This window comes from Ischnura elegans, chromosome 6 (genome assembly GCF_921293095.1).
Source record: "Ischnura elegans chromosome 6, ioIscEleg1.1, whole genome shotgun sequence".
Taxonomy (NCBI): domain Eukaryota; kingdom Metazoa; phylum Arthropoda; class Insecta; order Odonata; family Coenagrionidae; genus Ischnura; species Ischnura elegans.
Genome location: NC_060251.1, coordinates 78929287 through 78951364, shown reverse-complemented (window position 1 = coordinate 78951364; position 22078 = coordinate 78929287). Strand labels below are relative to the sequence as shown.

The window sequence follows — 22078 nt, the reverse complement described above, 5'->3', positions numbered from 1 at the left end:
AAGAAGTCATATATATATATACAATCATGCAAATGGGAGGGGTATAGTTATGAGTCGGCGGAAGTGGGAGAGGGGTTGGGGGGTAAAGGATGGGGGAAGGGGGTGGGGAGGTGGTTGGGATACGTAAGGATTTGGGGTTCGGTTGAAGGTTTGAGAGGGGGGAGGGCTAACAGCGGGGAAGCGTCGTACCAAATAAAATTACTGTGGACATGCACTAAGTTTGCTCTTCATTTATCAAATGATGTTTTTTGAGATAGAGACTTCAAATTTGGCGTTAATACTTATAAATGATTACCAACTATAGATGGTGCGAAGCGTGCGAAGGCTTCCGCGGTGCGCTGGTAATGTAGGCTGCATTTTCCGGGTTTCACCGCGTCGTGGTTGATCAGGTCAACAGTTTCTCCTGCATTCCAGCAAGCGAAACTGTTGACCTGAAGACGCCTGCTGGAATGCAAGGGAAACTGTTGTCTCCAACACAACCACGACGCGGTGAAACCCGGAAAATGCAGCATACATTACCAACTATAGATGTATGTGCCATTTTACATCAATACGACCCGTTACTGAGATACAGTGGCCCTAACATGACCAACTTTTTAAAAACGCGCGCGATCTCGTTTTTCTCCAGAAACCTTTGAGTTTAAGCAGGTGGTGTTGCGTTGTCATGATTTTTAAGGAATAAAAAACGCAATATTCCTTTGACCTAATGCTTTGCCTATACTTTCCATGAATTTTGAAGATTTTGGTTCTCATGACTGGTTTTACAACGCAAAATGGCGGACCCGTTTTCACGTGAAATTTGACATAAAGTAGACATTATCTTTCGTTTACGAAATATATAACTCGGGAAGTTCGCATCACGGTGTAAAGTAGAGATTTCTTAAGAATAATAAGCAGAAATCTTGGAAAAAAAGTCCGAGCTGCACAATTTAAACATTGCACATATCCTGCATACATTTCCCTTTAATGATGTTGTTATAAAAATATTGCGGGAAGTGGGAATGTTGTTCAAATTTCCCTCCCACTGGTGCAATAGAAAATACCGAAACTCGATTTCAAAACTGCTATGAAAATGGCGTCGCTCAATTTGTTGCAATAATTTTGAATCCGACTGTACATGCAAGATGTGATGACAAGGCGATTTTTTTTAAATGACGGATGAGCTTTTATATTAGTTAGAGAACGGTTTTTTGAATTACGTAGAAAGCGTTCAGAAGAGTGGTCAAGCGGGGAATAGGCTAACCGAGAAAACCTACAATGCACTAGCATTAACAACGTTATCGACGGTTCACTGCATAAAATATTTAATAGGCATTGGATCTCATAACATTTTAACTAGTAAATTTAATAGTGATCCAATTGAGTCCCTCTTCTCGCACCTGCGACAAATGGGAGGGTATAATGATACAATCGATGCTAGGGCATCAATATTTACCATCGAGTGTACTCTGGTGACCAGTTTGATATCCGCATCATCTGATGCCTATGTTGATCCGGAACTGTTTGCCGAGGAAGGATAGAAGCTGTCCAGAAACAAAAATGACTTATGCCTATCAGGAAGGTCAACGACATTCCTAAGGGGGATAAATATCCTGCAACGCTACCGAAAGATATTCTCGAGATATTAAATAGGCATATTCCAGGTAAGGTTACTAAAAAGGTGTTTGTTGACTGATTAATTATTTGATACCTAATTAATTATTATTGACAAATTTCACCAAGTAACCATCGCTTATATATTTAAAAAATGTGTATTTCATAAGCCGTCGTGGTCACTGTGAGTGAAGCTGCAGTGGCTTTCGTGGCGGCTTACTTTGCCTGCATCGCAGAGGAGAGAACTGAATGTATGCGGTCAAGGGCGTACCCAGGATCAAAATTAGGGGTGGGGGCAAGCCATGGTTTTTCAATTTGTAGGTAAGATTAAAACATGGAAAAGGTGAATGAAATAAAATTTTTAAGGAAACTGTAACAGCTCTATATTAGTGTTTAAAATTATTTGCGTGTAAAAAATATTATTTCCCTTAAAGACATTTGCAATATTTGCTTCTAGGGGGGCAGCTGCCCATCCTGCCCCTCGCTGGAGACGCCCATGTATGCGGTGTCTGGAACTTCTGGAACCCAGTGGCGGATACATATGGGGGACGCGCGCCCCTCCCTTACGGGGCTACCTGCATTGCCTAACGTAGCAGAACCACAATTGCAACTTTTTTATATCATAAGATAGTATTATCTGGTATACAGGTGTATGTGTACAATCAGCTTAAGTGAAACTTTCTCAAACTTTGCACAAGACTTATTTTTCATTCCGATAAAAGTTCTCAAGAAATATTTTGCCCCCCCTCCCTTGAGTTTTTTCTGTATCCGCTACTGCTGGAACCTCTCGCCGGATGTCAAAAAATTGCTGCCTAACTGTTATTAGTCAAGAATTTGGATGTGGGTGGCCTTCGTTTTCCTAGAAAATAGTTTATACATTTCTTGGACTAGGCTGCAAAATGTTCTATTCGGGCAATACTGTTTCTGCATCGCCAGCTACTTACAGAGCAATTACTGACTTTCATTTTTCCTAAATTTAATTTGGTAGTGCTTCGTGTACTATTACAAAAGTTGTTGAGGCCACTTCTAGACTTCTATGCTAAAAAAGAAACGGGCACTGTAAAAGGCCTGGCGTTTAAGAAAATACCACTTTGCCGGAAGTACCTGGAAATTTGAAGACATTTTTCTGGTAAAAATACCACAAATAAGTGTAAAAATCAAATATACATGTTGACATTTAGCATAACCACCAAAAGAGAACTAATTTTGAAATATTATATAGTGTCCATTTCAAACATAGATTTCAAACGTTCGCAACTCAATGAGTTGCTTGATTCGACTTTCGACTCTTGGTCGATCGATTTCAAAGGTCGACATCAACCATCGAACTTCGAATTTTGAAAATGAAAGAAAATTTGTAAACACTGTAGGTGTTCGATTTATTTTATCCTCTCTATGTGTTTGTGAAGATGTTTATTGTCTCGTTTTGACTCTTATTTATGTATAAAATAGTAATTTAAGTAGATTATTCAGCAAAATGCTGGAAAAAGAGTTGGAGTCGCGGATTCAGTCCGCTTTCAATATCCCGGACGTAGGTAAAGATTTGAATTTCACTTGTCGAAGACGTGAAATCAATTGGATCAAAGTTGGTAATTATTTTAAAATGACTTGAATAGATTTATAACACCCTTCTCGTGATTTTTTTGTTGGATTTTAATTCTGTTGGGAAATCTCTGTATGAATTTTCAAAGTGTCCAGATCCTATTGTTGATCATTACGCATTTAGTTTCAGCGGACATAAAAAAGATTATCAATGAAAAGGACTTTCAATCCCTAAAGGAAAACGTATGGAATATAATACATTATGATTTGGATTCGGCAGTGTCACCAGAGGTGTTGGATCCTCGTTTTGTAAAGCTTTTTCGACTCTCCCAACTAACGATCGAATACCTGCTACATGTTCTACTTTATTTTCAAAAACGATCGAAGCAGCTGTTCGATGAGAGACTATTCCTGAGACAAGTAAGGATTTCTTTTATGTGGTATTCATTTTTTACTAATATAAAATTGGTAAATTTGACAATTCATATGGTAATTGATTTTTTTAGGAGCTGGGAAAATCAGTTAAAGGAAGACAGGAAAGAAGCACTGATTTGAATGGCACATCAAGCTCTTTCAATTTAAATGAAACGAAGAAAGATTCACACATTGTTTTTGTTGGGAATGATTCAAGTAATGTATTCAGGGTAAGAACTCCTTTTCTGTAATTGTGTCGGGTAGATCTCTTAAGTAATTCTTCCCAAGTTTGTCAGTCAGATATGCGAGATGTGCAGAGAGGTACCTCTCTTGGGTTGGAATCCCCCCTGAGGTATGCCTATTTGATCCAGTCTACGTGAACAGTATGTTAGCTTTATGTCTGTATGCTAATTGAGAGCGATTGATCTTGTCACCCTCAGATTTTCTTGTGTCTTCATGAACAACCAATTTTTTGAGTTCACATGCTGAACACCAAGAGAATATTGTTTTTTCAAATGCAATCATTTATGCACCAAGGATGCATTTTTTCTGCAAGTTCTATTGTACCTTTATCTCAAATACCACGTTGTAGTCTAGTTGTCTTTGACCACCATCCACAGCCTTCATCCTATAGTTATTACTTTACTTCTCCGAAAGGCCTGGTTACACAGTACGTTAACATGTATGAGTCAATGTCTAAATACATGAAAGCTGAAATGAAAGTCAAAATGCCAACTTGTACAAATGCATGAACAGAAAATTGAACCTGCTCCAATGTGTTTCATGCATTTGTACATACTCTGCTCTGGTCCACCAAAATCATTCATTCGTTTAAACATCAACTTGTATGGATTGATGAATCATGTACCCATGCCCTTGAGCGTGATGGTTTTCTTTGCATTTTCACTCGCCCAAATCCATATGTCCTTGTGACAGTCTGCCCTGAAAAAGCTAGCACACCATAGGAAATAGATTGTTAAGTGTTGTGGGCAGAAATCTATTGTTACCTACTGGCTTCATCAGTACAGTAGATGATGAGAATAAATTAGTCTTGTGTAGTTTTTTTTATTTCTCCCTCTTTTTTGCATGAGCTTTTTTGCTAAGTGTGAGTTTCCTAAAATATTAGGGCCTGATAGTTTTGTTCTTCCCTTTACATTCTTTGTGTTTATCAAAATTTTCTGGAAATGAAACATATCTCTACATCCCAATAGAAATTTCTGTTCTTACCTAAGCTTTTCTTCCCCATCACAAGTTTGAAGGAAGAAATGCATCCGTATAGTGGCCTGATTGAAATCAAAGGTTGCATAATAGGTGATTGCTATGGAAAATGTTGACTCATGATAAATGCTAAGTGGAAGATTTATATCCAAAAGAAGTGCATAATACATCCTTTAATAGATGTTGATATTGCTGTGTTTTGATGAGTTTATACAGGGTAGAGAAAAACTCACAAAATTTTACCCAGGATAGCTAATGGCCGTGTGAGGCAAAATTACCAATGATGTTTGCAGGGTGTGCTCCGAAAGTAATGCAATAGGGTGGTTTCCTATTATTTTTTTATGGCTTTAATCGAAAGATTATTACTCCTGGAGTACGTATTTCACGCTTTTAGATTTTTAAATGACGATATCTATTTTTTGCGATTAAATGAAAAGTGAAAATTTTCAAGCGCGCGAAAACGCGACGGCTAAGTATGAATGCCGGGAAATCTCTCCGTGTGACGTATTTCTGGTTCCCGCTGCCGCCCTGTGAGGTGACCTTGAGGCGAGGCTTAGCGCTGATACGACGCAGGCTGCTAGCGGGTAGCTGAGTACCATGCTGGCTGGTAGCGCTTGGCTTAAATAAGGATTATTAATACCTTATCAAACGAAGAAAACTTTCCGACCTTAGCCAGTTTTAATAAGTGATTATTAAGACATGTTTCCCTGAGCTCTGCGCCTCATGCATAAATTGGTAACCTCAGTCGATGTAAAACTCCTATCTATTCGTATAGAAACTAGGTCCCTGTGACGTCACGTGGAGTGGCATCGCATGGGCGCCAATCTGGCCCTTTTCAAATAAGGATAAAAATGGACCATTGCCATGCGTCTAAACTGATATTTCTAAAATGAAATAATTTGTGTATTATGAATACACTAATGGTGGGTAACGAATCGCAATCAATGCCTTTCGTTTTCTTTGATGAAGGAAACTACCCTATTGAATTTCCTGTGCCCCTCCTATTGGTTGATGTTGGATCAAACTACTTGGAGTAGGTGAGGTCAATGCAATGCTTTACAACAAAACTAGTTTCAATGCTGTCCAAGCTGTAGAAGCAGCAGAACGTCATTTATTGTAAACCTCTGTGTGCTGACAGTGTCACGAAAAAATGGAACCAACAATCGAGCAAAATTAAAGTTTTGTGCTAAACTGAAAACATCTCTTGAGGAGATGAGCAAAATGATTCATGAGGCTTACAGTGACTCTGCTCTGTTATAGGGAGTTATGGCAGTGGTAATAAGATTCACACAGCGTTAGTTCAACAAGATATGTTCGGATATAAACGGATATAACTCAATGGTACATTAGGCGCGAACACACAGAGAGACCACTAGCGTGCACCGGAAGTGCGCGCGCACACAATCGACAAACATCCAATACAATCGATAGTATCAAACAATCGATACAGGATCATAGCAGACAGACATAAAGAAACTATTGAGCACACCCTTCAACATGCTCTCCATCTCAACAAAATTCTTTGCCACAATGCTCTACGAGTCCACAAGTACCTGATAAAATACAAGGTTCAAACGCTGCCCAATTCAGATTGATTTCATTCAATTTATTTAACCCCCATAACCTCCTCTCGCTGTGCCACTGGCTTATGTAGTTAAAAAATTGTTTGCAACCTAAATGTCATTAGTAATTTCAGTGTTTACTGGCATCAACTATCCAGAGTTAAAATTTTATGGCACAATTTTTCTCCAATCTGTATATTTAATTTTCTCTGTATACTTGCATAAGGTAGTGGTGAAAGGTTAATGATCTAGTTTTTGTCTTTCTTGCTAGGAAAAATAACAACTATAAAAAATTTTGAAAACTCCAAACTTTTGAATGCTATTCTAACTTTATTCAAGTTTTTTTTTCATATTTATCTCTGCTGTTAACATGGTAGAATCTAAAGAACCAACCAAATACTAAGAGCTGGTACAAGTCATTTATGAAGTAATTTACTTTCTGCAAAACCTTTCTTTCAGTGTATGCTGTGTGGGAAAATATTTCTCAATGGATGTTATCTCTATGCTCATCATCAAAGAAGACATTCCCAAAGTGATCATCCATCATCCGTTCGAGTTGCAAATACTGCTGCAAATTTTTCATCCAAATCACCCGAGAAGAGTAATAAGATCTCAGAAGGGGAGGCAGAAAAGATTTGGAAGGAATTGGAATGGTTGAGGAAGAAAGTTAATCAATCCTACAGTTCACAGGTTGGTTTGCTGTTATGTTTTCTGAGCACTCAAGAGTTCTGCTACAACAGTTGTAGAATTTCTGCCTGAATGTGACCACAACATAGCAGCTCTGTGTGAGTTCTATGTCATTTCGTGGAGCATCTTTTCAGTCGTTACTTGCCTGAGCACTCATCACTGATTTTTGGGCGCTCAAATAATAGTTCTGGGTGGCAAATGATGTGTTACTGGATGACTCAAAATTCCCATGCGTAGTGCCCATAGGGGGATTTAGGGAAGGGGCATGGGGGCGCGTGCCCCCCCAGATGCTCAAACAATGGACAAGATTTTAAATTTGGTGATCATTAATTTCATTTTGTTTTCTTTATTACAGATCTTCAGTCATTTAGTTCCATGTTAATAACTTTTATATTAAAATAAAGGGAATATTTTGTACAGTAATTGTCGTATGTTGTTTTTAACCTGGGAAAGGGCTTGGGGTGTATATCACCCCATGGTTATTCTATATTTAATAAGGATAATTATTAACATCAATTTAATTCGGTGGACCTATTTTAAAAAAGAGCACAGCACAGCTATTATTTCATTCCAAGGAAAGAGAAAAAAAATTTTTTCCTTGGGGTTTCGATGACACCCCAAACGCCTTCTACTGTTACATTTTGCCATACGCCCTCTCCTGGGTTAATCTCAAATATGAGATGACCATTTGCGTGTCGGACCCCTGCACCCCTCCCAGAAAAAATATCTTGGATGTGCCCTTTGGAGTGCCCACTCAACTTTTTCCATTCAGGGAGGCTGGGAATGTGCTATGCTTTGATCTGTTCCCGAGGTTAAGGAAAGCTCTAGGCAGCATGTCTGGTGATCCAGAAAACAGGGAGAATTGGGAATTGTGTTAATTTTTAGTCCCTGGAATAATGGGTGAATTATTCTTGAATTTTTGCTATAACCTCGAATTTTTCAAATTCATTTCATAAAATTTTCTGAGTTCAACCCCTATTTTCCTTAAATTGTGACGAATGTTGAGAGAGATATTCATAAATTAAGTGTAAAATTTCTATGACTGAGTGTAAGTCTTAAAATTAGGAACGTAAAATAATGCATAATCATAGTATTATTTAAAGGTATTGAAGTAGTTGAGGGCGTTTTAAAATTCTTATGTACCGCAGTAATTACCTGGGATTTTGTCAAATTTCCCTGTAAAACCTGGAATTATGCATGAATTTTTCTGCTTTGATTGGCTGGACACCCTATCTGAGTGATTACTCCCCTTAAATGCACCTAATATCTCAGAGGGTCATAGCATTTACCTTTAAGTGGAAGAGATATGCACTAGTAGTGGCTGAGGCAGAAAATCAGCTTAGTGCTGCCCCCTCTCGCATTACTGTCCTACAGTGACCCCTCTTCACCCCCACACAGCAGTAAATTATGTAGAACTGTAGTCAATAATGTCAAAGGGCATAAATGGAAAACAAAAAAGGGAAATATTGCATCCATATGTCTAATTATGGTCGTAGAAATGCTTGTTATATTTTCTAAAGTTATTAGTTTTTTTCTGAAGAAGCTCTAAAGACACCAGACTGTTCCACAGAAAAAGTAACTTGCCAGAAAAATGCTTTTTGCCACTAAAAGTCATGTGTAACAACCATTGTCACCCTGTGGCCAAAATTGACACCCTCTTTCTGATAGGACTGCATGGAAAGGTTTTGCTGTCCAATGCAGGGCACACAAATTACGTACCATGCACATGTGCAAAACTATTTTTTACCCAAATCCCAGCAAATTCTTGTTGAATGAGGACTGGTCAGCTCATGTTGTGATGCTTCCCCTAGTCCAGAGGGGAAAAACTTAATGAATCTACGATTGATCGGTACAGAAAGATCACTCAATTTGTATTTAGAATCTTTTTAACTCCTAATCTTATTTTCAAATATTTAGTGCTTTGCTACACTTCAAACTAGCACCAGCTATCACTGTTTGGTGTAGAGCTTCCTTCATATGCATTATTTTTGGATGGAAAGGAATACATAGCTGAGTTTTAATGGTAATGTACTTATGTTGAGAAATATAATGGCACTTGAATATGGTGAGGAACAACTGATATGGATGAGTGTAAGCTCATGATGGATTGGGTAGCAAACAAATAGTTTTAGGGAAGAGAAATGCAAGTTATTCCCTTACTTATGTGAAGTTGTAGCCATACTTCAGACCTGAAATTTCTCTTGTGTATGCATGTTACTGGCCCTATTTCTTCTGTTTCTTCAGCAGATGACATGATGAGAGTATTTTTTTCAGCCCAATAGGCAATTGATGAATGCATAAATTCATTAAATGATTTGTGTTGAGAAGCATTTACTGGATATTCTTTCCTCATTTCATCAATCTCTGGATTCTTATCTTTTAACAGCCATTTCATCAAGACATCTCTGAGAAAGAGGCTGAATTTTCCATCACTCCAAATCAAAGTTTTCAGGGTAGAAGGAGTAATCCTGTCACTCCAGAAAAAAGTAATGATGGTGCTGTTTCAGTGGTATGTATTGCCTGTCCATCAGTCTCTGGCAAAAATTTCAAGTTTTCATTATTTAGTGTTAGAGATTTCATTGGTTTTGGCTTTGCTGTTTATTCAGTTCGGAGCTGAGTTGCATATGAAAACCAGTGCTAAACTTAATGTGACAAAATTCTCATCTGGTTCACCTTGAGGTCTCCCACATGGGAAGAAAATGAAAAAAATCAAGGGAAATATGTAGTAGAAATGCACATTTTTACCTATTTACATACTTTAATTTAAATTCATATACCAAGGTTATTATGATGAATGTTAACCCTTTTGATATGAACGACATTTTAACAAGGCATAAATTTTTCTATGCAGGCAAACAAACAGACGTTTCTAAACAGCATCAATTTTTTTACTCAAACGAACGGAACACATTCCGTGCTCACCATATTTTAGAGAAAATGCTCGTCGACTGACGTTTTGGCAAAAGTTTATATTTTTAATTTTTGTTTGAACAAAGTGATCTTATAAGGTGTTATTCTGGGGCCATGTTTTCACTCTTTTTTTTTCGAGAAGTAACATGTCATTAGTTAAATATTTGAAATTAAAATTTTGTATCATATCAAAAGTACGATACTTTCCCACAAAACACTTATTTCTTTCCTCTATTTGTTTACTCTTTGCCAGTACTGCAACGAAAACCCGTTCAGGTCTTGTATTTTGTGAAAAACTCTGAAGAAAATAATGATGTAGGAAAAATTAATTTGTTAGGCAGTTAATGCAACATATTGATAGAGTTTTGCAAACATCATTGCACTAAAGTAAATATTACTGGTGTTACCTATATTTCCTGCAAAAGTGTTGCTCCTACTATGGATAATGCGACTAATAGATAGGATATCCTCTGTAAAGTTATAATGGCATAGGTCTATAAATAAAACAGAAAATTTGAATAAACAAAGAGTTATTTTAATGGCATATATTATTTGTAAAAAAAAAGAAATTGACCTGCATATAAAGAATTCTTTCATTTATTTTCTACTGGTAATAAAATTATTTTCATTTTTAAATATATATATACATATTTACAAAAAATATAAAACTAATACATAAAAAACAATTTTTCCTGCTCTGTACATCATTTTTGACACGATATATTTTTGTGGTAGTCTTGGAAATATTGTTTGAGACACAATCCTGTCTGGTCGGGGCAGGTAGGGCAGTAATATGATGTGTACTTGCGGGCATTCTTCTTGTAGCACTCCCTGCACCCCTTCCTCTTTCGTCTTTTCTTTCATCTTTGTCATACAGTTGAGGGAAATGGTCAGATAAGCCCTTGATTTTGGATTAGGCGGGCTAGGATGATGGCTGTCTTTCCAAAGGAGTTGGAGTTTAAAATATTGTCAAAAGAGATTCTTTAATTTGAAGCCGAAAGTTGATTGTTGAATTTTCCTAACATTTTCTATAAATAAATAGTTACTGTTCAGCAGCAGTAAGTTCAGTAGGTGGAGGCCCAATTTTTTATACCGTTTGATGGATTTCCTTTCAATGGGATAATAAGACATCATTTGATCCAAATGATCGATGCCACTAATGTATTTGTTGTATTGAACCACTACCTGTGGCTTTTTTGACGTGCGCTCTCATCTATTCGTGGCATCTATCATTTGTGCAATCAAAATATTTCTCCATCAGTTTCCTGACCACCTACTCTGAATGCCATTTTTATCATCGTTTTGTGTTCTTATTAGGTAATTATGTCTGTACGCATGTTGCTGATCGCCGCGAGCCTTTAATGGCATGTGCTCTCGCAAGAGTGGTTTTCATTTTTAATATGGAAGTTGATCAGTATAAGCAATGAAAAAATTAACTTTTTGGCGCACACCAACTCTTGCTAGGGTAGTCATCGTATCTCCGTGTTTGAAATGACACTGCTTAAATACCTAGACGCCATTATGATGATAAAAAAAGTCTCATGTCTATGCTTGTCGCAATTAAAATTAATTAAAATGTTGACGCCGTATGATCACAAAGAAGACAACAAAATATACAGCCATCACATAGCCCTGAACCCTGGTCCCCTCGGCGGTAGCCGCAAATGCTACCACTACTCCACCTGACCCGCCTGATGAATGGAGCAATATCATGGAACTATACGCGGCTTGTGGAAAGTACAGCATGAAAATTAATTAATTACAGCCAAACTAAGGCCCATTCAACGGAACCACTACTAGTTCAGGGATGTGTTCACCATTCCGAAGGCCATAAAAAATACGGTATTGAAAAAGGCGGAGCAAGTTTCGTGGTCTCCCCTTTTCAGTACAAAATTATGCAACCAGCCAAACAAGATGGCCCTTCAAACTGTCACTACAGCATCAATTAGAACTAACAGTAAAAATGGCAGTAAGTGATAAATATTTCATTCCATCTTGTAAAACAAATTAAATAAATACATGTTAAGCAATGTGTGAAAAGTTATAAAGAAAGTTCCATATATGTTGCTATCAAATATTCTTCTTATATTTGTCAATGGCTGTTATTAATTTGGCGTTGAAGATCTGTAGAAAAAAAAATTTTGCAAAAAGTTACAAAAACAATTGAGAGAAGATATCACTGCTTTCCGCATTTCAAAATGAAAGTTATTATTGAATAGATAGTAAAAACTCACCTCCAATGGTGTCCGTGTAGAGCAAAAACAAGTAAAAAGGAAAAACACAAAAAAAAAATTTTCAGAGCTTTCCACTCGGCAGACAGGCAAAGACTGGTGACTGAGCCTCTCCCTTACCCTAACACAGGCGGCTGGCACTTGGGGCGGAATATACATACAGGGAAGCATAACACAGCCCTTATGTCTTCAGTCACTCCGTAGCGACTGCCATGCCGTAGACGTTATTTCATGAGCGTGGGACTTGTTATAAAGGCATTGCCACTAAGTTAGCCCCAAGCAGGCCTAAAAGGTATGTGTTATAAAGGACTTCTTCTTGGGATGCCTTAGGTACCCTTTCTCAGTCTTTGGGAGAGGATTATCCCCACTCACATCAGTGGTCGGACAGTTGCTGGTTGGTGAAATGTAATGACAAACTTGGAATTTATGGTGTTATTGGCAAATTGAGTATTCCATTAGTACATTCCTTATATTAAGTTCTACAACTACTAATTTTAACTTGAGCTCTATCGTAATTTTTTTCATAGTTTGTGTGTAAAGGTATCTCCTAGCAATTTGTTGTAGAGAGCTTAATATTAATGGTAGAATTTTGTTTAAAAGCTATTAAGGCACTGCAAAAACTTAAACAATTAGTTTCTGATAAAATTAATATCATTGCTGCAGCAACAATTTTGTAGGAAAATAATGGCTTGAATAAAGAGTAGACAATGATGGCTTGCATGCGTTGAGGGGGAAGTGGAGAAGATTATCTCGGCTCGGTGCCGGAGAAAAAGGTTCGACAACACTCTGGGCCAGAACCCAAGTTAGGTAAACAGGTAACTGAGAGGATCCTATACCATTTTTCTGAACTGACGGCGGCTGACCTTGAGCGTGCTCGAAACCCACCCACTCTTCTAGCCAATCACAGAAGAGCGACAGGAGAAAGTGAGGAAGAGCCCGCAGTCTCTCTCCAAACTCCGAGCAGTGCACATCGCTCTCCAGGTAGCAGTGTTGCCAAGCCGAATCTTTGGAGATCGCACAGCACTCGTTCTGCCGCCCCCAAAAGTACCGTTATTCCCAAGGATGGTAACGCCGGTCAGCCGGATGGAGGGGAGCTGAGGGGAAAAGGGAAGGGGATGGAGAGGAACGGAGAGGTGGAAGGGGCAGCGCTTCTCATTGGCTAGTTTCTATTTTCCACCCAGCTGCTGTCAGTTCGGAAAAATGGTATAGCGTAGTGATAGCTCTGTACTGGCAATAAAAAAAATATTTTATGGTATTCGTGAGGGAAGTAGCATTTTCTAGTATGTGGCCATTTTGCAAAAAGGTTAAACATTGGGGGTATCAATGGTGTGTAGTGACCATTTCAGTTGGTGAAGATGAGTTCTATGGCCATGCTGGGAATTGAGTAAGGACAAGTAAGTTGGAGATAAGGTAAGGGGTAAATGTAGGGATAAATATGTTTTGATTGCTATTGATAAAATGACCATATGGAGTGGAAAACAAACAAAAAGTGCTGACTTTGCAGTTGCAGTTGTATCACATCCATGTGCATTTAAATGACTAGCAGCATTTTCTATATACTAGGAATCTGAAAAGTAACTGATGTAGAGAATGATAATAGTACGCAAGAAGTACTTCACAACCTATTGGGTAACAGGTTGTATGTATCAAGCTTGTAGACTAGCGAGTGTACCCCAGTCTTGAGTCTTTTTAAGTAATTACTGTTTTAAAATTTATAAAACACCAGTTAACTTTTTGTATCAATTTTATGTTTACATTAAAGCCCTCACTTTAAACTTTTACTTCAGTCCACTTATTGTTAAGCTGATCGCTATATGTATCTTAGAAACAAATAAATTTACACATAGGTCTCATATGACTACAGTGCCAGGAAAAAGAATAGTATACGTATTGGTATTACTCATTGCATATATACCTTCAATCAGGGGCGCAGCTAGGAATTAGGGCTGGGGGGGTTTAGGTGCAACTAAATACCGGGGTGTGTGGGGGTATGGAATACCCACCAGGATAAGCGGTATGTGCGAGATTAATAAATTGCAGAATTTTAAGATGAATGGTTCAAAATGGTGAGTTTTGCGACTTTCTGAGTGATATTTTATTAATCCTTACACTACTCTATTAGCAATATCAATCCAATTAAGTAAAATGGATTTAACCTAAAAAGTTCTCTAAGCTTTATCCCCCAAACCTCCCTCACTGCGCCGCTGCCTTCAATCTGTCAGACAATGTTTTGCCTAATTTTTTAATAAATTATCCTGTACATACTTCAGCTTAAAAAGAATGCTGGAGACCATCTAATTTCAAACCCCCGCTTTTCGGTAGATTATTTTTTTACCTTGAATTTACTGTGATAAATTTCTATTTTGTGCCTTTTGTAATTATTTAGGGGTTGTCATTGTGTGTGTCCATAATTTGTTCCCACTTTTGATATCAAGAGAAGCATGTGTTACTCCCGTGATGAATAAAGCCTGTGATTATCATTGCTATTACAGAAAGTAAACATGAGAGCAGCAGTTATGGGCTCTTATAGTCTTGGTAATCAAAAAAGTATTGGGGAAATAGTTGAAAAGGATTCAAATGATAGCAAAATCCTAGAAGATATGGCAAAAGAAGAGGGAAACATGGAAGACTACCTTTATCAAGTGTGTATTCCTTGCTTACTTTGATAGATATATGTGTAAGCTACATCTGGCAGAATTTTGATTTCCAATGCTTTAAGGCTTTATTTTATTCTTTGGTAACCCATTTTTGAAATTGCATTTTCTGCATTGAGACTCATTATCTAGTACTCATTATGTTGCATGGTTCATATTGCAGTGTTGAATTTACTATTAGAAGTTTCCTTTCCTACTAAATTCAGACTGCTAGACCTGTGCAATATTGAAAATTAAATTTGGAAGTAAATATAAAATTTTTAAGTATTAAAAGTGAAATTTGTGATTATGATAAATAATGTTGGGAAAATAACTATCCTCTTATCCAGTTAGATAAAAAATTGCATAATTATATCATGTCAAAATGTATCAGATTACATTGAATGGCATGTTATGATATTTGTCCTCAAAACCTCCCTCTGTCAAAATCAAACCCTCAGGATTATCTGTATCTCATCTAAAATCGTTCTCTCCTTGCCTACGATATTTAGCACTTAGTCATTCCTCTTCATATCCATCCACATCACCCTCTCCATTTTCCTCCACAATCACTAAACACTTCTAATTGTCTCTTCTTGACCTCCTTTCTCATATTTCCTGTTTCTGCTCTGTCATGGGCAAACTCCAGATCAGACTCTCCAGATCCAGACATTCCAAATCAGGTAGTGGTCCTAAGAACCACTAAATAGGCTAGTTGATTTAAAAGGCTGTTTTACACATGTCACATCATTGCGTAAGGTAGCACTGAAAACACGTTGAAATTGCAAGAATGTGCGATTGGAATTAGAGCCGGGGCTATTTTGCCATCTCTTTTCCACACATTATCACATGTGTTCTAGCCATTCACTGCTTTATGCGACCCAATTTTTATTGTGCCTTCATATGCACGTCAGTTTGCACAATACGTGCCCCGTGTAAAACGACCTTTAGAACCAATGAAAATTTGTAAATGATCAGTAGCAAGAAGGGTAAAATGTGAGCCTTGATAAAATTTTAGTGTTTTTTTTAATACATGACTTTTTCATTTGGTCATCAGTAATTTAGTTCTGGGTAAGGAGTTTTGAAAAGGTACCGCTTGCCTGTCGGTATGGTTGTTGGTGATTTGTACAATTTAAACTCTACCTGGCCGTTCCGATGACTTCTTACTGTTTGAGAAACTTTTCTTTTAAGGGATCTTGTAATCCTGATATTTGCTGTAATCTGCTCAAATTACAGGCATTATGTGACTATGTCGTGTTGCAATTTACCTTTTAATTTTCTTTAACCATGCCTCATGCTTACAAAACTTGTAGGATCAAAGGAGTCTGAAAATGCTGTAGAGTTGTCTCTCTTCCATTCTTACGTCTTTTTGTGGTAGAATATCTAAGAGAATGCTGCTACTCATTGTATTTGTAGGAGCTGAAGAATGACCCTAATGAATTGGCTAAGAATAATGTCCAAAGGAAAACCATGGTCAGTGCCGGAACATCTCCAATGGCACACCCTCAGCCGTTACATGAAGATGATGAACAAATGAAGGTTAGTTGGAGAATAAGTCATCTTTACTTACCGCTAATTTTATTTCATAATTGATTTTATCTTTTCTCTACACTGCAACCTGTGTTGGAATTGAAGTCACAATATCACTTTTAGTTGTGATGGAACAAGTTACCGTATTTACTTGTGAAAGCCGTGCCCTCGCGAGGGGAAAAAAAAACTTCCTAAAGCTTTTTAGGTGCAGTCTAATATAGGAACTTGTGATTTGTTGCTAAATCGATAACGTTTCCATGATTAATAAGGTTAAATAATGTTAGAAATGTAATTCCTGCAAAGGTTTCCTACTTTCAATGCTAAACTCTGGAGAAATAAATGATAAGAATTTCAGGGAAAATGTAAGGTGGCTTACATTAAAATTTGGAGTATTCATGTAAGCCGCGGACCCCCATTTTTTCACACACATTTCCAGAAAAAATGTGTGTGGCTTCTATGGGCAAATATGGTAGTATTTTGTTACCTACAAAAATTCAGTTGAACATAATTTAAACCCAGTATTGCTACCAGTAAGGCAAGTTCCAACTATGTGGTCTCCAAATACGTATGTATGTATACATTTTAACCAGTCAGCGGTAAAATGATATTGTTTTTTCTACTTTGATGAAAATGCTTGAATCAAATATTTTGGAATTGACATAAATAGATGCTATTATATAGTGAAGGACATTACAAGAGCTCTTTCTAAATATATTTACGAGAAATCTTTGCTCACTGATCAAATAAATAAGGTTTTTTGTGCTCAAGGGATTTATGTTGTTTCCTGTAAATAAAATGATCAAATTTTTTTCCTGTTAATTTGAAATGAGCTAGCTTATAGAATTATTCATTTGAGCCAAATTGTTTTTGCTAATCTAAGAGGGCAATTGTGTCAATTAATACTCTCGTCCATAAGCCAGAAGCTTTTAAGTTCATTATATTTCTTTTTATGAAAATTCTGTATGCTTAAAAAATCCCTGTTAATAGATCGTTACTTTTTCATCATCTAATTATTATTTTTAAATACCAAGGTTTTGGAATGCTCAGAAGAATTATTTATCTCTTATGCATTCTCTTTTTCTCTATTTGAGTAAGTCCTTTCCATGCATGGCTGTAGGATGAAATTATGATGGGAGATGTAGTATGTGATGAATGTAACACTAATAATTTTTGGTGACAACATTGATGGCTGCTGATTTATTTGATAGAAAAATCACTGTAGCCCATCCTTAGATTCCATGGATAGTTATATCCCATTCAGTAGGGAATCCATGGTTTTAATCTTTAAAGTGCTACTGTGAGAGTATACTTATTTTTCTCATTTCAATTAGGAGAAATTGTGTCTCAAATACACATTACTTCATGCATGCTGGCCTTGGTTCTGGCCGGGTCCTCCTCTGCTAACTTAGAGGTCTTGGTTTCAAATTTCTGGTGGGTGTACTTTTCATTATCATGAGAATAGATGTGTGTGACTTTTTCCTATGTTGAGGAATTTCGAGGAATTAAGGAGCTTGGTGAAAGAAATTGTCAATAAGTAAATATTAGAAGTGTGTAATTTCTTCGTATTTCAGTACTTTGACGTAATGTGTATCTTGGGTCTTCTTCTTTAGGCTACTCTCAATAATTTGCTTATGTGTGCTTTTTCACTAGCTGACAATTGTCTGAGTGAATTCTTGAAGATAACAGTTTATTTTAAATTCTGAGAGTGGCTTCCATCAAAGTGGTATGTTAGCTCTTGGTGGGCAATTTTTCAATAATCTAACAATCTGTCTGCTGCATTGTACTTATGTTATTGGGTTGATTTTCATTTTATCTTAATTGTAATTCATCTTGTCTTAGTATGTGATGGATGTCGTAAAATTTAATTACGTATCTGTTTTTATTGGGCAAAAAAAATGTTACCTTCAAATGGCAAGATATATATGCTGTTGCATCTTTTAACATTCCAGTTAAAATGCATATGGTTGTAATGTTACATATATCTTTTTAAGTTTTTAGGTAGTATATAGTGTAATTGTTTGGATCATATCCGTGAATATCATATATGCACCATTATCTCATCTGAATTGTAGTCAAATGCTATGGAAGTTGCCGCTAAAGAAGATGATGGGAGGCTAGAAGCTCAGGAGCGTGCCTGGCGAGGGCGTCACAAGGCAATGGAAGACAACTACCTCCAGCAAATAGAGGCCCTTAGAAAAGAGATCTCCTTCTGGAAAGAGAGAGGTTGGTTGCTATAGTATGTGACTTGTCTTAAGTAAATATTTTATAGATCTTGAGGAACGATACTCCTTTGGTACTTCTCAATTCTCTTTCCATGCTTTTATTTTGGCATGAAATGAAAACTTGTTTTCAAATCTATTTCATAGTTAAGGTTGAGATTTTGATATTTAATTAAGAGCTGGAAAAAGAAATTTGGTTGATATCCTTAGTCATCAATGTAATTTCTGTGAAATCTGTGGTGATCTCATTTTGTGTGGGCTTTCTCAAAACTCTGATGAGTCTTGGGTATGAAGCATCATGCAATGATAATGTACTGACTATAAATTATAATTATACATACTTTAATGTGGATGCTTTGTAGGTTTCATTGCCGAAGAAACAAATTTTTGGATGTAAAGGAAGTATTGATATAGAAATCAACGAAAGGGACACTAACATTTCTTTACTTTGGTTAGGTTTTAGTGACAATTTTATACAGCTCTTGGTATTGTATTTGAGCTCACAGTAAAGGTTAGCACATTATTTTTAAATATTTTTTTAGTATGTGAAACTTCTTTGACATAATCATGAACTAAAAATTATTGTCACATAATTAAGGCATTGGAGGAAAGAGAGCACCTCATCAAGTTCTTCATTTGTACATATTTATATACCCTCATTTAGTATTCCTCTAAAATATTCATGCTGACAAAAGAACTTTGAATAACTTTATTTTAAGTGGCTAAATTATGTATCCAAGAAAAATGAAAGTGGTACATATCTGATCAAATTTCATTTGTTAGAAGACAGCAATACCTATTTTCACCAGCTGTGCTGAAACTGTGTTAGAAATATGAATTCCAACCTGAGAGCGGGTTTGTATATTGGTTAGTATGCTTGCATGTGTTATGTGGTGGTTTGCTTTCTTGCAACACATGATTTCCATGTGGTGTTTTTTTTAAAAACATATGCTACACTTGTTATAGATTCATTTTATGTGATTTTAGATAAATTTCACGCATGCTTTAAAATAAAATGAGATAAGGTAAGATTATGTTCTCCGAGGTGATTGTTGGACACCTAATTTATATTTTTTAAAGCTAATTACTTATATGTAAAATTTCAGAGATTTTCAGAAAAATCAATATTTATTTATTCCTAATGGTATGTTTCAATGTCTGGCATTTCTACTTATTTTACCTCTGTGCCATGACTGGGACTGTTTTTATTTATTTATCTCAATTACCCCGGAAAACAGTGCAATGATGCCTTTACATCCTGAGTTTTAACAATCAACAACAGACGATCACACACAGCCATGTCCTGGAAGGGGCAACCTATCCAGGCGGGACTCGAACCTGCGACCTTCGGTATGGCAGGCGAGAACTTATCCTCGCTGCCACGGAGGCTGACAGATTTATCAGGGGGGTAAAGATCAGTTTGCCGTCCCCCTCCCTCCCTCACCCTCCTCACCACTGAAATATAATAATGAGCCATAAGCTATTTTTTGCTGTAGTTGAAATTGCACTCTGTATGTATGATATTAAGAAGTTTTTATTACGAAAAGCACTTGTTAATAACACTTATATTAATACACTTACACATATTAATGCATAAATTCCACTTTCATTTAAAAATGCTTGTGTCAACACTCTACAATTATATTTATTTTTTAATTTAACTTTTCAAATTTTGCCGCCCCCTGAAATCTGCTGCCCGGGGCACATGCACCCCATGCCCCACCCCAGTTCCAGGCCTGCTCTACCTGCAGACTACTTGTAAGGGAGGCACTTAAAACAGTTATTTATTTATTTATTTATTATAGTATTCTACCGATTAAGGTAGGTTTTCATGGAGTATCTCCTTTTCCTTCCAGCACTGCCTTCTTTAATTCACTGTAAGGCCTACTCTCCTTCAATCTATCTAAAAATCCTATTCTTTTCCTTCCCCTTCCTCGTTTACCTAACATTTTACCCTCTAACACCATTTTCAACATCCCCTCCCCGCTAAGCACTAACTCCATCCATACCTTCTGTCTCCTGCGTATCTCATCTAAAAGCTGCCTCTCCTCGCCAACCATATCCAGCACTTCGTCGTTCCTTTTCCTCTCCGTCCATTTCACCCTCTCCATTCTTCTCCATACCCACATCTCGAATGCCTCCAATCTTCTCTCGTCTTCTTTCTTCAGTGTCCACGTTTCCGCACCGTAGAGAGCTACGCTCCAAATCAAACTCTTCACTAACCTTTTCTTTAAACTCTTACACAACGATCCTCTCAGAAGCTCCTTCCTGTTCATGAACGCCTCCTTCGCTAATGCTATTCTCTTCCTGATTTCCTTACTACTGTATCCGTTTTCCTCTAAGGTACTGCCTAAATAGTTGAATTGTTCAACCTGCTCAAGTTTTTCACCACCCACCTTTATCTTGAGTCTCACATTCCTCGCTCGTGATGCTTTACAAAACCGCATAACCTTAGTTTTCTTGTGATTAATCCTCATCCCATACTCCTCGCAACGTTCGTATAACGCATCCACTAGAGCCTGAAGCCCCCTTGCTGACTGGCTGATCAACGCCTGGTCATCTGCGAATCTCACTGATTTGAACATCATTCCTCCCACTTTTATCCCAGCTTCTAACTCATCCCACGCTTCCCTTACCATCTCCTCAGCGTACACGTTAAAGAGCAGCGGCGATAGAGGACAGCCTTGCCTCACACCTCGGCCAATGCTTGCCCACCCAGATTCTCCGTCCGCTACCCTCACTTGTGCCGTCTGGGCCATATAAAGATTACGAATCAGTCGTCTATCCCTCCAATCTACACCTATTCTCTTCAGAATATCCATCAACTTTACCCAGTTCACCCTATCAAACACTTTTTCAAAATCCACGAAACACGCATATACGTCCTGGTCATATTCTAGGTTCCTCTCGACGAGGGACCTCATTATTGCTATTGCATCACGAGTTGACTTCCCTTTTCTAAAACCAAATTGATCTTCACCCAAATACTCGTTTGCCCTCACCTCCATTCGTCTGTTCAATATCCTCAGCACCACTTTCGCCGCATGCGATATTAAGCTGATAGTCCTATAATCTCCGCATTCCACAGCTTTCTTCTTTTTCGGAAGCGGAATTAAAACCGTCTTCACGAAATCCTCCGGCCAACATCCCTCCTCATAGATCCTGCGCACTAGTTCGAAAAACCTTTCTTACCTTCCTTCCCTAGATTCTTCAGAAGCTCACACGGTATATTGTCCACGCCTACTGCTTTCCTAGCCTTCATATCACGGAGTGCTCTCTCTATTTCCGAATCTAATATCTCCGGCCCAAGATTATCCTCCTCCACTGCACTTTCCTGCTCTAGAGTCAATCTCTCTGGTCTGTTCATTCCGTCATACAGGTCCTCCATGTATTCCTTCCATCTACTCTGTACCTCTTCTCGCTTGGTTAGTATCCTCCCATCTTTAGCCTTAATTTTAGCCATGGCTTGTCCTCTTTTGCTGCCGGATAGCGACTTCACTTTGGCGTACAACGCACCTACTTCTCCATCCTTCTGGAAC

General features: G+C 37.5%; 1 protein-coding gene across 3 annotated transcripts in view; it reads left to right on the top strand.

Moving 5' to 3' along the window:
- The first annotated feature begins 2065 nt into the window (after nt 1–2065).
- The window catches only part of LOC124161041 (zinc finger protein DZIP1-like), a 33888-nt gene continuing 13875 nt past the window's right edge, over nt 2066–22078 (top strand). The window contains exons 1-8 of one of the 3 annotated variants that reach the window (XM_046537191.1): nt 2066–3182; nt 3320–3555; nt 3642–3779; nt 6789–7019; nt 9403–9525; nt 14650–14799; nt 16207–16329; nt 18393–18543. In XM_046537191.1, the coding sequence (XP_046393147.1) occupies nt 3071–3182; nt 3320–3555; nt 3642–3779; nt 6789–7019; nt 9403–9525; nt 14650–14799; nt 16207–16329; nt 18393–18543 (1264 nt within the window). In that variant the 5' untranslated portion in view covers nt 2066–3070. The remainder of the gene's footprint in view (nt 3183–3319; nt 3556–3641; nt 3780–6788; nt 7020–9402; nt 9526–14649; nt 14800–16206; nt 16330–18392; nt 18544–22078) is intronic. The other 2 variants (XM_046537192.1, XM_046537193.1) reach the window with 2 other exon arrangements.